Here is a 13,704-nt window from a genome sequence, read left to right as displayed (position 1 = left end):
CATTTTACTTTGTATCACAGCCAGTTACTTTTTAGCGCATGAAATATCTTTGTAGATGACGGAACACATTTAGCTTCATCAAATGAATCCTTTTAATATTTCGATCTATTATTTACAGATATGTGTGAGTGGAATGACCTAATTAGTTTTGACATATTTGAGAGGCACTCTCCTGTTATGTCTAACAACAACATGGTGGATGATGCTGTATGAAGGTCCACCGTCAATAATAACCAAACTGATTACAGGATGGCGGAGGTAGGTGCTCCTGGCACTGTCATCACCCCCAACCTTCAGCTCGACAGCGCTGCTTCGATGGCGACCATGATGATGGAAATGCCGGCCATGAGGCCAGCTACAACCGTCTCAGTGGAACAGATGTCCCTGGTGCCCATGCTTGTAGCTGAGGTCAACGCTGACTCGCCTGTCAACTCCACAGAGGACTTGGCCGGTATGGAGGCCTCAGCCAGGTTGGTACTACAGACAGACCCTTTAACCCCAGAGAGTTTAGAAACAGGCTCCCAGCACGGGCTTACAATGAACTCACCAGGAATATCAAGAAAGCACTGACCTTTTTAACCTATTTCCCCATCTCATATTTGAATCTATGTCTGCCAATAAAACTTCAAAATACCCCCCAAAAATATTTCAGACTACCAAAAACCTGATGTTGTTTTTATCTTAGGACAATGTTAAGGTCTTTCTCTTCCTTTCTGTCTGTCTTTTCTTTAGTAATGACGCCTCAAAAGAGGAGAGGCCAGAGCTAGTGAAGAAAACGTACAAATGGAACACGAAAGAAGAGGCCAAGCAGGCCTTCAAAGAGCTCCTGAAGGAGAAGGTGAGCATTCCAGATGGGGTTTCATTACTCTCCGGCTGCTCAGTCGGGGCTCCTGCATGAATCATCAGCATGCGTCATCTCAATGATCGTTTCGAAATTACAATCTGAACATTACATCGATATAACGCGCACATAAAGGCAAAGCACGGTCATCGACTGTGTCCATGAAGCCCCGAAGCTCTGCTAGCTAGCCGCCATCATGAATCACACCCACACACTTCTGTCTGAGAAGCACTCTCACTGGGTTTGTAAATAAGGTGCTCGACGCGCTGTTATGACTTGACTGTAATAAAGCTGGAGTGTCCTCCCGACCTAAAGATTGTTTACCAAAATGGCCCTCTTGGACTCTAATTAATCCATCTCGCTCAGCGTGAGCACTCTCCGGTCTTTCGCATGATTGCTAAGCCTCGCCGCTCCTCCTGTTGCCATTGTGGCGACGGATGTGTTGTTTTTGACCAAGGTGGCTCGGCGAAGCTATATTTAGGTATTTTTAATTTGGCACACAACGCTCTCCTCTGAGATTGCTCCTTGCCGTTTCCCTGCGAGCTCTTAATGCCTCTGTCTTTGTGATTGCCGTTATTGGATGAAAGCACATGTCCGGATTAGGACAGCAGAGATGGACGTGATCCGCTGGATTAGAATAACTCTGGTTGGGTTTTGAAATAACAGTCAGTTTAGTGCACTACATTTGACCAGGGCCCATAGCCTAACTAGTGCATTATATAGGGAATAGGGCGCCATTTGGGGGAGGGGGCCTGTGACGAGGGCAAATGCATGCCCAGAAATAATCTGTTCATAATGGATGGAGTCACTCTCTTGGAGACAGACGGACAAAAAGTCCACTTAACGTAAGCTTACACTCTGTGGCATTTCTTTATATTATTGGCACTCCACCCGTCTTAACCCCCGCAACTATTAGTAATGAAAGATAATGAATCGCATGCCTGGAACAAGTCAGAGAATCGCATCACCACTCCTTGTTGCATCTTTCAGATAGGCTACACATGCCTCTACACGGGTGCATAGATTCAATACATAGGCTACTCCCAGCATAATCTATTGTTTACTGTTGATGGAAATGTGAGCTGCCCTCATACACAGCTTTGCTATATATGAGCTGTGATGCAGATTATACAGCTGGGTTGATTTGTGTTGACTAGAGTACTTTATATACTAATCAAATCTTAAAGCTCGATATACTCTTTAAATTTCAGGGCGTTTCATCCAATGCGTCTTGGGAACAAGCTATGAAAATGATCATCAATGACCCACGCTACAGGTACCCACCCACTTTCTCGGTTTACTGATTATGCGAATGTTCGTCCATGAATATTAAACAACGTCTCTAACCAGCTGTTTGTCCCTATTTCTCATTTGAAGTGCTCTGCCGAAATTAAGCGAGAAAAAGCAGGCCTTCAATGCTTACAAGGTGCAGACAGAGAAAGAGGAGAAGGAGGAGACTAGGATCAAGTACAAGGAGTCCAAGGAAACGTATCAGCGATTTTTGGAAAACCACGAGAAAATGACATCTACAACCAGATACAAGTAAATACCTTTCTTGGTAAAGTCAAGTTGCGTCCCAAATGCTACCCTATTCCCTATATAAGGCACTGCTTTTGACCAGGGCCCATAAGCATAGGGTGCCATTTGGGATGCAGGCCTCAGTCTATACTTCTACGTTTCTGTCATTGATATGTGCTTCCTGGAGTTGCTAATATGTGGAGATATTGAGATAATCAATAAAATTATATAAAAAAGATTAAGTTATTTAAGCAATATGGCCAGAGGTAGTGTGGTATATGGCCAATATACAACGGCTAAGGGCTGTTCTCAGGCACAATGCATTATAAACTGGGTGGTTCAAACCCTGAATGCTGATTGGCTGACAGCCGTGGTATATCAGGACGTATGCCACGGGTATGACAAAACATATATATTTTTTTTACTCTTCTAATTTCATTGGTAACCAGTTTATAACTAGGTTTGATATTTGGGCTCCTGAGTGGCGGAGCACTGCATCTCAGTGCTAGAGGTATCACTGCAGACCCTGGTTCGATTCCAGGCTGTATCACAACCCGGCCACGATTGGGAGTCCCATAGGGCGGCGCACAATTGACCCAGCGTCGCCGGGGTAGGCCATCATTCTAAATAAGAATTTGTTCTTAACTGACTTGCCTATTTAAAGAAAAGGTCAAATAATAGCAATAAGGCACCTCGGGGGTTTTTGGTATATGGCCAATATACCACAGCTAAGGACTGTATCCAGGCACTCCGCGTTGCATCGTGCACAACAGCCCTTAGCAGCGGTATATTGAACATATACCACAAACCCCCGAGGTGCCCTATTGCTTAATTATATGGCCAGAGCACCAATAATATACCCCCACTTAATCATCGACGCTGACCATTCTATTGTGCAGTTGTTGTGGTCAGTCCATGGCCCATATCTAGCCATACCAGACTTATTATTAGCAGGGGGAAAAAAATGTTTTATTGTCACGTACACCGGATAGGTGCAGTGAAGTGTGTTGTTTTACAGGCTCAGACGTAGTAGTACGGCGCCCCTGGAGCAAATTAGGGTTTAAGTGCCTTGCTCAAGGGCATATCCACAGGTGTTTTTACCTCTTCGGCTCGGGTATTTGAACCAGCGACCTTTCGGTTACTGGCCCAACGCTCTAACTGCTAGGCTACCTGCTGCCTGACAAACTCTAATAGCTGAGTAAACACTACTAGTACACAGACAGAATAAATCACAGGCGGGTTGGCTTCTGAACTTCCCCATCCATCCCTAAAACAAAACATTGCTTTATCAGATAGGTTGTAGCATTTTTGACTTCCCCTGCATGTGAATCCACCACATTACCACGCAGGCTCTCTCTCTCTCTCTCTCCCCCTACTCGCTCGCTCTCCCCCCTACCCCTCTCCTGTCTGTTTTTCTGGGTGTGAAAGTCACTGACATGGCTCCAGGCGAAGTGATCGACCTTGACAACCGGCCAGTTTGGAGGCCACGGGCTGGTGTTGTCGCGGCGACTCGATGTTGTGTGTACGCGCTGGGCTGGCCTAAGACGAACAGCTGGGGGGGTGACATCAGGGTCGTCTGACTGTGTCGTCATTCCTTTTCATGTTTTTAGGACCCACTCATTCTAGAAGTACTACTACTCTACTGGCCTCTCTGGTAGCGTGGAGTTAATGAACTTGATATGGTTTCACCGCGTCGTGACGTATTTTGAATACACGTTTCTTCTCATGAAGAATTGTAGGCAAATGTTATGTCTTGTAAAAGTTGAAATTCAAATTGACCTTTTTTTTGGACAATTGTAATCATCTCAAACAATAGCAGCAGTGCTTTGAGCTGGGCGAGCAGCAATAGTGATGGTTTTAGCTTGTGTAATGCTGCCCCCGTGGGGAGCAAAGTGTCATTGCATTTGGAGTCTGGATTTCCAACTTATTCCTTCGTGATTTTGGGAATCTTGCAAATGGGATATCTGAAAACCTGGGAATTTTAGGAAAGTTAGCGGAATTTCGCAACCCTATTTGTCATGCATGACATTTTTATCGAGAGAGAGGGAGGTCATGAGCAGATGAGCTCCCACATTTTTCAGCATGTTTAAAAAAAATATTGATTTGGAGTTAGACAAACGTAGATTTTTTGGCAGGGACATATACAGAATGCTACCCTAAACAACATAACAGCGGAATTACCTGGAATTATCTGGAATGATTCCTACACCCAAGGATTATTATTCCCAACTACACAGCAAATGCTCTGGGAAACAAACAGAAACCTGAAAACACCATCCAACCTGGAGCTGAGTGAGCAATGTTTAGTCTGAAGCTATTTTATACTTTCAAAAGCCAAGAAAAATACATTACAAGGATATATTTGACTTTATATGGACTGAAAGCTACCAAGCTTTGCTAGGACAAAGAAATACAACTTCAATTAGCACTGACGTGTGAAGCGAGAGGTGTCGAAGCCTTTGAGCCCAACAAACGGCAGTCTACCCCACCCAAACCCAGAGGCCTAGAAGCCCCCTCCTGCTGTTCAGAGACTGGCATTTTCTACAAGGAATCTGCCTCCAGAAATAAAAACTTCTCCCAAGTGGGTGTGACACCTACTCCCTTTGCCTGCTGCACTGCTGCTTGGATTCCACCTGGTGACCTGTTCACCGTCTGCCCTGGTTGCCCCTTCCTCTCTCCAAAGCTTTCGCTCGCCTCCAGCACTGTTGGGGCGAGTGACTCTGAACTTACTATGGTTAGCCCCAAGTCATTATATATATATATATATATATATATATATATATATATATATATATATAAAAAAAAAAGAATCTTGTGCATTTCGCTATTTGCCTCATGACTTTGTTGACTACGAACTTTCTTTACCCAACCGTGGGACAGACTATGTTTGTTCCCACACATCTCTCGCTGGCTTTATATTCATGTTACCTGATGAAATTGCTGTACAATATGATCTTGTTGCCATCTGATGCACATTCAGATGTCATAAATCAGCACTGCAGAGCTCTCCCTGTACTATGCCGTGCCGTGATTGTATTACTGTTGATGATATCTGGAAATGTGCATGTACACCCTGGCCCATCTACTGTTGCTAGCCCCAATTCTGACTTGTGTTCTGATATCTGCTTCACTGATTTCTGCTCTTGTTAAAAGCCTGGGTTTTCTGCCCGTTAACACTAGAAGCTTATTACCGAAAATGGATCAATTGAAAGTGTGGGTTCAAAGCTCCAATCCAGATGTGTTGGTCATTACTGAGACGTGGTTAAGGAAGAGCGTTTTGAATACAGATGTTAACTTTTCTGGTCATTACCTTTTTTGGCAAGTCCGATCTTCCAAAGGTGGGGGCGTGGCAGTGGCAATCTTTACCAAGGACCACCTTCAGTGCTCAGTTGTCTCCACCAAGTCTGTCCCCAAACAATGTGATTTGCTGGTTTTAAGTATTCAACTTTCAAATAGCTCTTTGTTGACTGTTGCTGGGTGCTATCGTCCTCCATCAGCACCGGCCTGTACCCTACCTGCCCTAAGCTCTCTCCTGGCCCCTTACACTAAGTCTGAATTTGTCTTCCTAGGTGACCTAAACTGGGACATGCTTAAACCACCTGACTAAGTCCTAAAGTAATGAGACCCCCTAAATCTTTCTCAGATTATTACCAATCCCACGACGTATGACTCCAAACACCCAGAAAAGGCTACTCTCCTCAATGTTATCCTCACAAATAATCCTGATAGGTATCAGTCTGGTGTTTTCTGTATTGACCTTAGTGATCACTGTTTTACAGCCTGTGTTTGAAATGGCTGCTCAGTGAAACGACCTGTCCTGATTTGTCATTGACGCTTGCTAAAAAACTTTAGTTGAGTTACTTTGAGGATCAGTTGTCTCTCTGTGGTTCTAACCCCAAGAAGTTCTGGAAAACGGTTAAAGACCTGGAGAATAAACGCTCCTCCTCACAGCTGCCCATGTCCCTTAATGTTGATGATGTGGTTGTTACTGACAAGAAGCACATGGCTGAGCTCTTTAATCACCACTTCATTAAGTCAGGATTCCTATTTGACTCAGCCATGCCTCCTTGCCCGTCCAACATTTCCTCATCTCCCACCCCTTCTAATGTGACTATCCCCGATGCTTCTCCCTCTTTTTCCCCTGCCCCGCTACAAAGTTTCTCCCTGCAGGCAGTCACTGAGTCCGAGGTGTTAAAGGAGCTCCTGAAACTTGACCCCCAAAAACATCTGGGTCAGATGGTTTAGACCCTTTCTTCCTTAAGGTTGCTGCCCCTATCATCGCCAAGCCTATCTCTGACCTTTTTAACCTGTCTTTGCTTTTTGGGGAGGTTCCCATTGCTTGGAAGGCAGCCACGGTTCGTCCTTTATTTAAAGGGGGAGATCAAGCTGATCCTAATTGTTATAGGCCTACTTCTATTTTGCCCTGTTTATCAAAAGTGTTGGAAAAACTTGTCAATAATCAACTGACTGGCATTCTTGATGTCTATAGTATTATCTCTGGTATGCAATCTGGTTTCCGCTCAGGTTATGGATGTGTCACTGCAACCTTAAAGGTCCTCAATGATGTCACCATTGACCTTGATTCTAATCAATGTTGTGCTGCTATGTTTATTGACTTGGTCAAAGCTTTTGATATGGTAGACCATTCCATTCTTGTGGGCCGGCTAAGGAGTAGTGGTGTCTCTGAGGGGTCTTTGACCTGGTTTGCTAACTACCTCAAAGAGTGCAGTGTATAAAGTCAAAAAATCTGCTGTTTCAGTCACTGCCTGTCACCAAGGGAGTACCCCAAGGCTCAAACCTAGGCCCCACGCTCTTCTCAAACCTAGGCCCCACGCTCTTCTCTTCTCAATTTACATCAACAACATAGCTCAGGCAGCATCATCCATTTATATGCAGATGATACAGTCTTATACTCAGCTGCCCCCTCCCCGGATTGTGTGTTAAATGCTCTACAACAAAGCTTTCTTAGTGTCCAACAAGCTTTCTGTACCCCTAACCTTGTTCTGAACACCTCCAAAACAAAGTTCATGTGGTTTGGTAAGAAGAATGCCCTTCTTCCCACAGGTGTTTATTACTACCTCTGAAGGTTTAGAGCTTGAGGTAGTCACCTCATACAAGTACTTGGGAGTTTGGCTAGATGGTACACTGTCCTTCTCTCAGCACATATCAAAGCTGCAGGCTAAAGTTAAATCTAAACCTGGTTTCCTCTATCGTAATCGCTCCTCTTTCACCCCAGCTGCCAAACTAACCCTGATTCAGACGACCATCCTACCCATGCTAGATTACGGAGACATCATTTATAGATCGGCAGGAAAGGGTGCTCTCAAGCGGCTAATGTTCTTTACCACTCGTCCATCAGATTTGCCACCAATGCTCCTTATAGGACACATCACTGCACTCTATACTCCTCTGTAAACTGGTCATCTCTGTATACCCATCACAAGACACACTGGTTGATGCTTATTTATAAAACCCACTTGGTCCTCACTCCCCCCTAACTGAGATATCTACTGCAGCCCTCATCCTCCACATACAACACCCGTTCTGCCTGTCACATTCTGTTAAAGGTCCCCAAAGCACACACATCCCTGGGTCGCTCGTCTTTTCATTTCGCTGCAGCTAGTGACTGGAACGAGCTGCAACAAACACTCAAACTGGACAGTTTTATCTCCATCTCTTCATTCAAAGACTCAATCATGGACACACTCACTGACAGTCGTGGCTGCTTTGCGTGATGTATTGTTGTCTCTACCTTCTTGCCCTTTGTGCTGTTGTCTGTGCCCAATAATGTTTGTTCCATGTTGTGCAGCTGCCATGTGGTGTTGCTACCATATTGTGTTGCTGCCTTGCTATGTTGTCTTAGGTCTCTCTTTATGTAGTGTTGTGTTGTCTCTCTTGTCGTGATGTGTGTTTTGTCCTGTTTATTTTTTAATCCCATCCCCCGTCCCTGCAGGAGGCCTTTTGGTAGGACATCATTGTAAATAAGAATTTGTTCTTAACTGACTTGCCGAGTTAAATAAAGGTTAAATGAAAAATAATAATAATAAAAAAACTGGTTGTCTCTGTGTGTGAACCAGGAAAGCAGAGCAGATGTTTGCGGAGCTCGATGTGTGGAGCACCGTCCCAGAGAGGGACAGACTGGAGATCTATGAAGACGTCCTGTTCTACCTAGCCAAGAAGGAGAAGGTCAGTTTTATTGCCGTTAGGCTGCCTTTTTTGGGGTATTTGGCATTTTAGTAGGATCCCCATTTAGCTGTTGCAAAAGCATCAGCTACTCTTCCTGGGGTCCACATGAAACATGACATAATACAGAACATGAATAGACAACAGCTCACGGACAGAACTATATGAATAACTAGAGCCTGCTGAGCTTGTTTTTTGGAGTGTGATGTCACAACTACCACTTTATTCTCTTCCATCTACATTCACTTTCACTTCCCAACATTTTATCCTATTTAAAATTAAACATTTCTATTTACAAAATAAATATAGTGTGAGGGGGAAATAATGTATTTGATCCCTAGTGGTCTGAAGAATGGAGTATTACTATCAGGGTTGGGATCAATTCCATTTCAATTCAGGAAGAAAGAATGTCTGTGTACTTCCTGAATCGAAATGGAATTGAGCTCCACGCTGATTACTAAGGACATTATCTGTCAGAATGTGTTGAGGACCTCCTCTTCACTCTAGTCTGTTCCATCTTTGTCGTGTGTGGGGTACAGGAGCAAGCCAAGCAGCTGAGGAAGAGGAACTGGGAGGCTCTGAAGAACATCCTGGACAACATGGCCAACGTGACGTACCGCACCACCTGGTCCGAGGCCCAGCAGTACCTGCTGGACAACCCCACCTTCGCAGAGGACGAGGAGCTCCAGAGTACGCTGCACACTCATTCATACTATCTGCATCTCAAATGGCACCCTATTCCCGACAGTGCACTACTTTTGACCAGAGCCCTATATGGGACAGATTTGGGACACAACCTTTCTCAGAGCTCTGCATTCATTTAACTAAAGCAGCAGAGCTGTTACTTGTGCGTCATAAAAACAAAAGGGTCTGTCTGAGTTTGAATAGGTGAACGACTGAACAGGCCGAGTAACTGAAGTTGGTGAATGACTGCCCTGTCCAGTCAGGTGCTGTGGTTTGCAGCGTGTGCCTGTGTGGCGCAGCAGTGTGTGTGTAAAAGACTGACTCTGTTTGCTGCGTGGGTGCCCTGTTGACGTTCTCCCCTCTCTCTCTTTCTCTCCTTTTCTCTCCTTGCTTGCTTCAGACATGGACAAAGAGGACGCTCTGATCTGTTTCGAGGAGCACATCCGAGCGCTGGAGAAGGAGGAGGAGGACGAGAAGCAGAAGACACTGCTGAGGGAAAGGAGGAGACAGCGCAAGAACCGAGAGTCCTTCCAGGTGAGAAAGACGGGCCTCCTCCTCTACCTCACCATGGAGCATTTTGAGAACAGTGTACACGGTAGAGGATTATGATACAAACAATGCTAACACCATAGAATTATATATAGAACATTAGAATGGATATTGGTAGCCTAGCAACATGGTACGTGTTAAGTTCATGTTTTAAGTATCCCTATATTTCTGTTATTACGGGGCTATCACTCAGTCAAGAGTGCGCCTGCGCAGAGAGTCTTGGGGTTGATGGACCTAGAGTGGAATGGCTACCTTGTAGTGTGTTCATACGGTATAGTAAACTTTGTTAAACTGGAACCTTGTCGTTGTGTCATTTCGAGTTAACTGTACGGATCATTTGGACCGTCTTGGATCATTCTTAAAACGGATCAACGGGAATTATAGGATTTCTATGACTAACACAGACTGAAGAAAAAGCCAAATAGTTTGTCAGGCGTTTTGACTGTAATACTGTACTGAAAAAGTACAGGAAAATATAAGTGAATTTTGCATGGGTTGATCTCTCAGGGATGTCATTTATCTGAGTTGCGTTCCAAATGGCGCCCTATTTCCTTTTATATAGTGCACTATATAGGGAATATGGTGCCATTGGGACGTAGCCCGGTCATTTCAGTTGCTTTGCTGAGCCTTATGTTTCCCCCCCCCCCCCCCCCCCCCCTAGAAATTCCTGGACGAGCTCCATGACAACGGTCAGCTCCACTCCATGTCTGCCTGGATGGAGATGTACCCCACCGTCAGCTCAGACATCCGCTTCGCCAACATGCTGGGCCAGCCAGGTATGAGGACACCTGCTGCATGCGCATACTCTCATGCTTATCGGTCTATAGGTTCATTTGCATCATTTTGCGGAATTAAATTGGTGTGTGTGTGTGTACAGTATATTGGTTATGCATCTTATTTATCACCCGCGTACAGTATATTCGTTATGTATCTTATTTATCACACGCGTACAGATACAGAGCCTTTCGAGCGTAAAATCTGTCAGACAGCGCGAGAGCTGCTGCCACAGCATCTCAAACAGCAAACATAGGCAGCGGAAGGCAGGTTTCATCAGCGCGTCAAACAATGCTGGAGGCATTGTTTGAACCCTGAACGTTTTAATGCATATAAGGCATGTCGTCTTGCTTCAAAGTAGCCTAGCCAAAATCAGACCATATCCGTGGAGGCAATTATTTTATATCAACTTTCTTTCATTGTCCGGTAGCCACAATCCTAGTCATATTAGCAACTCGTGATAGTTGTTTGCATCTTTAGATCTCCCCTATTTCTATGTTTCTAATGGATATTTTCATCTCTGTCACATGAAATGGCTCGCTGTATTATGCCCTGTGCGCTTGTAATGTGAAGAAATAATAGTTGAGATAAATGTTCTGATCGGTTGCATCAGACTCATAGCTGTTAACGTAATTTAAAAAAAAAATAATAATTGTGGCGTACTGGTTAAATGAATTTGGGGTCTATCGTCCCACAACGGTCCTAGAGTCTGTTTGGAATAGTCTATTTCTTTCTCAACAAGCTGACCAGTGGAATAGGTCAACTTTTCTACGATGGGGGATAGTAGATTGACAGGCTAGTGATTTTGCTGTTTGTTACTCGTCTTCTTGGCTACGGAAAAGTAACTCTTCAAAGTGCGCATCGGAATTGGGTAAGAAGGACCGCGCATCGTTCATCCTCGACTTACATGTTCAGTTAACATGAATTACCATACTCGAAATGTGATTTCTGTCATTCTGAGCACCGTTAGTGGACGCTCTAATTAGGTTACGCACCCAATGCATATGGCTCCAGTAAATTTCTCAAATGGCCAGTAAATGAAAATGTCCGGCGCCACATTTTCCTAACGGAAACCCTGGCTCACACAGGTATACGCATACTTACATGCACAGACGCGTGCACACACACGCACACACTGATAGACACGCATGCACGTTATCAATATTGTTGTTCTCTTATCCACTTGTACTGCGGTGATAATGTCGTATTATACTTCTGCTGCTCTGGTTTGTGGTCGTTGACTTTTTTTCTCTAGCTTTTGGTGATGCGGTAACCATGTGTTGTCCGAGCACATCTTGAATAACGCGTGCATGTTAGTTTATGGTGTCTATTCTGCAGGCTCCACTCCCCTCGATCTGTTCAAGTTCTACGTGGAAGACCTGAAGGCTCGCTACCACGACGAGAAGCGGATCATTAAGGATATCCTGAAGGTGGGAGAATGTTACCTTCTGTGTTTTCTCCCACGTTGTGGTTGTGGTCTCAAATGGCATCCTATTCCCTATTTAGTGCACTGCTTTTTGCCTATATAGTGCATTACCTTTCACCAGAGCCCTGTGGTGCCTGATCCAAAGTAGTGTATGAAATAGAGTGTAGGGTTCCTTTTGGGATGCAGTTAAATCTACTTTACAGCGTAGATATTGTACAATCTGCACGATCGCCTCAATGGTAGTTTTCATTTTATTAACTCTTTCTCCTCTTTCCTCCACACAGGACAAAAACTTCTTGGTCGAGGTAAACACTAGCTTTGAAGACTTTGGCACTGTGATCAGCTCAGACAAGAGAGCCACAACGCTGGACGCAGGCAACATCAAGCTAGCCTTCAACAGCGTAAGAGCTCTTTGATTTATACCTACACCGCCATTTCTGTACACTGAGAGTACAAAACATTAGGAACACCTTCCTAATATTGAGTTGCACCCCCTGTTACCCTCAGAACAGCCTCAATTCATCGGGGCATGGACTTTACAAGGTGTCGAAATCGTTCCACAGGGATGCTGGCCCATGTTGACTCCAATGCTTCCCACAGTTGTGTCAAGTTGGCTTGATGTCCTTTGGGTGGTGGACCATTCTTGATACACACGGGAAACTGTTGAGGTTGAAAAACACAGCAGCGTTGCAGTTCTTGACACAATCCAGTGCGCCTGGCACCTACTACCATACCCTGTTCAAACGTATGTCTTGTCCATTCACCCTCTGAGTGGCACACATTCACAATCCATGTCTCAATTGTCTCGAGGCTTAAAAATCCTTCTTTAACCTGTCTCCTCCCCTTCATCGACACTGATTTGAAGTGGATTTAACAAGTGACATCAATAAGGGTTCATAGCTTTCACTTGGATTCACCTGGTCAGTCTGTCATGGAAAGAGCAGGTGTTCTTAATGTTTTGTACACTCTATGAGCCCTGGTCAGAAGTAGTGGACTAAATAGGGAATGGGTGCCATTTGGGATGCACAATGCTTCACTGACGATCAGTGACCTCGTTGTGCTTCTAATAACTACTTAGTGACCTCCCTCTCTCCTCCTGTACCGATGTAGTTGCTGGAGAAGGCAGAGGCTCGGGAGAGGGAGCGGGAGAAGGAGGAGGCCAGGAAGATGAAGAGGAAAGAGGCCACCTTCAAGAGCATGTTGAAGCAGGCTACCCCGGCCCTGGAACCAGAGGCCACCTGGGAAGAAGTATGTGTTAATCTGTTACCTTTCACACACACAGTCTTACTGTTACCTTGCACCAGAGGTGTGGACTCGAGTTTGACCCAAGTCACAAATTTGACAACTTGAGACGGACTTGGAGCCTCAAGACTCGGGACTTGACTTTGACTTGAAATTATCTGGACAGGTTTGTAACGTTTTGTCCCTCATTTATGGCACAGAGTCTCCAGGGATTACTCTCCAAGCAGCCAGTGAGAGTAGCCAGAGAGCTTGCACTTGCAAAAAAAATACAAATACAAGTGCAACAATTGGTTCGTGAAACGCACACTCTGCCCTTTGATTGGACCAGCAAACTGTCAATCAACACCAGTTCGGGTGAGCTAGCGCAGTGGTTCTCTAAGTAGGGAGAGGTTTTGGGGGGGGGGTCGCAAGTGTTAAACTGAATGGAAAAATATTTCAATAGGCTACATATAGCCTACCATTTGAATTTGATAAATATATACAGTTC

The 13,704-nt window shown here is 44.8% G+C and overlaps 1 protein-coding gene across 3 annotated transcripts in view; it reads left to right on the top strand.

The window, feature by feature from the left end:
• The window catches only part of LOC115160692 (pre-mRNA-processing factor 40 homolog A), a 38,332-nt gene that overhangs the window by 14,807 nt on the left and 9,821 nt on the right, over nucleotides 1–13,704 (top strand). For 2 of the 3 annotated variants that reach the window (XM_029710957.1, XM_029710954.1), the window contains 11 exons: nucleotides 249–470; nucleotides 733–838; nucleotides 2,053–2,117; nucleotides 2,219–2,383; nucleotides 8,437–8,545; nucleotides 9,082–9,232; nucleotides 9,627–9,760; nucleotides 10,437–10,551; nucleotides 11,867–11,979; nucleotides 12,260–12,376; nucleotides 13,086–13,223. In XM_029710957.1, the coding sequence (XP_029566817.1) occupies nucleotides 249–470; nucleotides 733–838; nucleotides 2,053–2,117; nucleotides 2,219–2,383; nucleotides 8,437–8,545; nucleotides 9,082–9,232; nucleotides 9,627–9,760; nucleotides 10,437–10,551; nucleotides 11,867–11,979; nucleotides 12,260–12,376; nucleotides 13,086–13,223 (1,435 nt within the window). The remainder of the gene's footprint in view (nucleotides 1–248; nucleotides 471–732; nucleotides 839–2,052; nucleotides 2,118–2,218; nucleotides 2,384–8,436; nucleotides 8,546–9,081; nucleotides 9,233–9,626; nucleotides 9,761–10,436; nucleotides 10,552–11,866; nucleotides 11,980–12,259; nucleotides 12,377–13,085; nucleotides 13,224–13,704) is intronic. The other variant, XM_029710956.1, reaches the window with a different exon arrangement.

This window comes from Salmo trutta, chromosome 24 (genome assembly GCF_901001165.1).
Source record: "Salmo trutta chromosome 24, fSalTru1.1, whole genome shotgun sequence".
Lineage (NCBI taxonomy): Eukaryota > Metazoa > Chordata > Actinopteri > Salmoniformes > Salmonidae > Salmo > Salmo trutta.
Note: the sequence above shows the minus strand (reverse complement) of the source record. Positions and strands in the feature narration are given on the sequence as shown.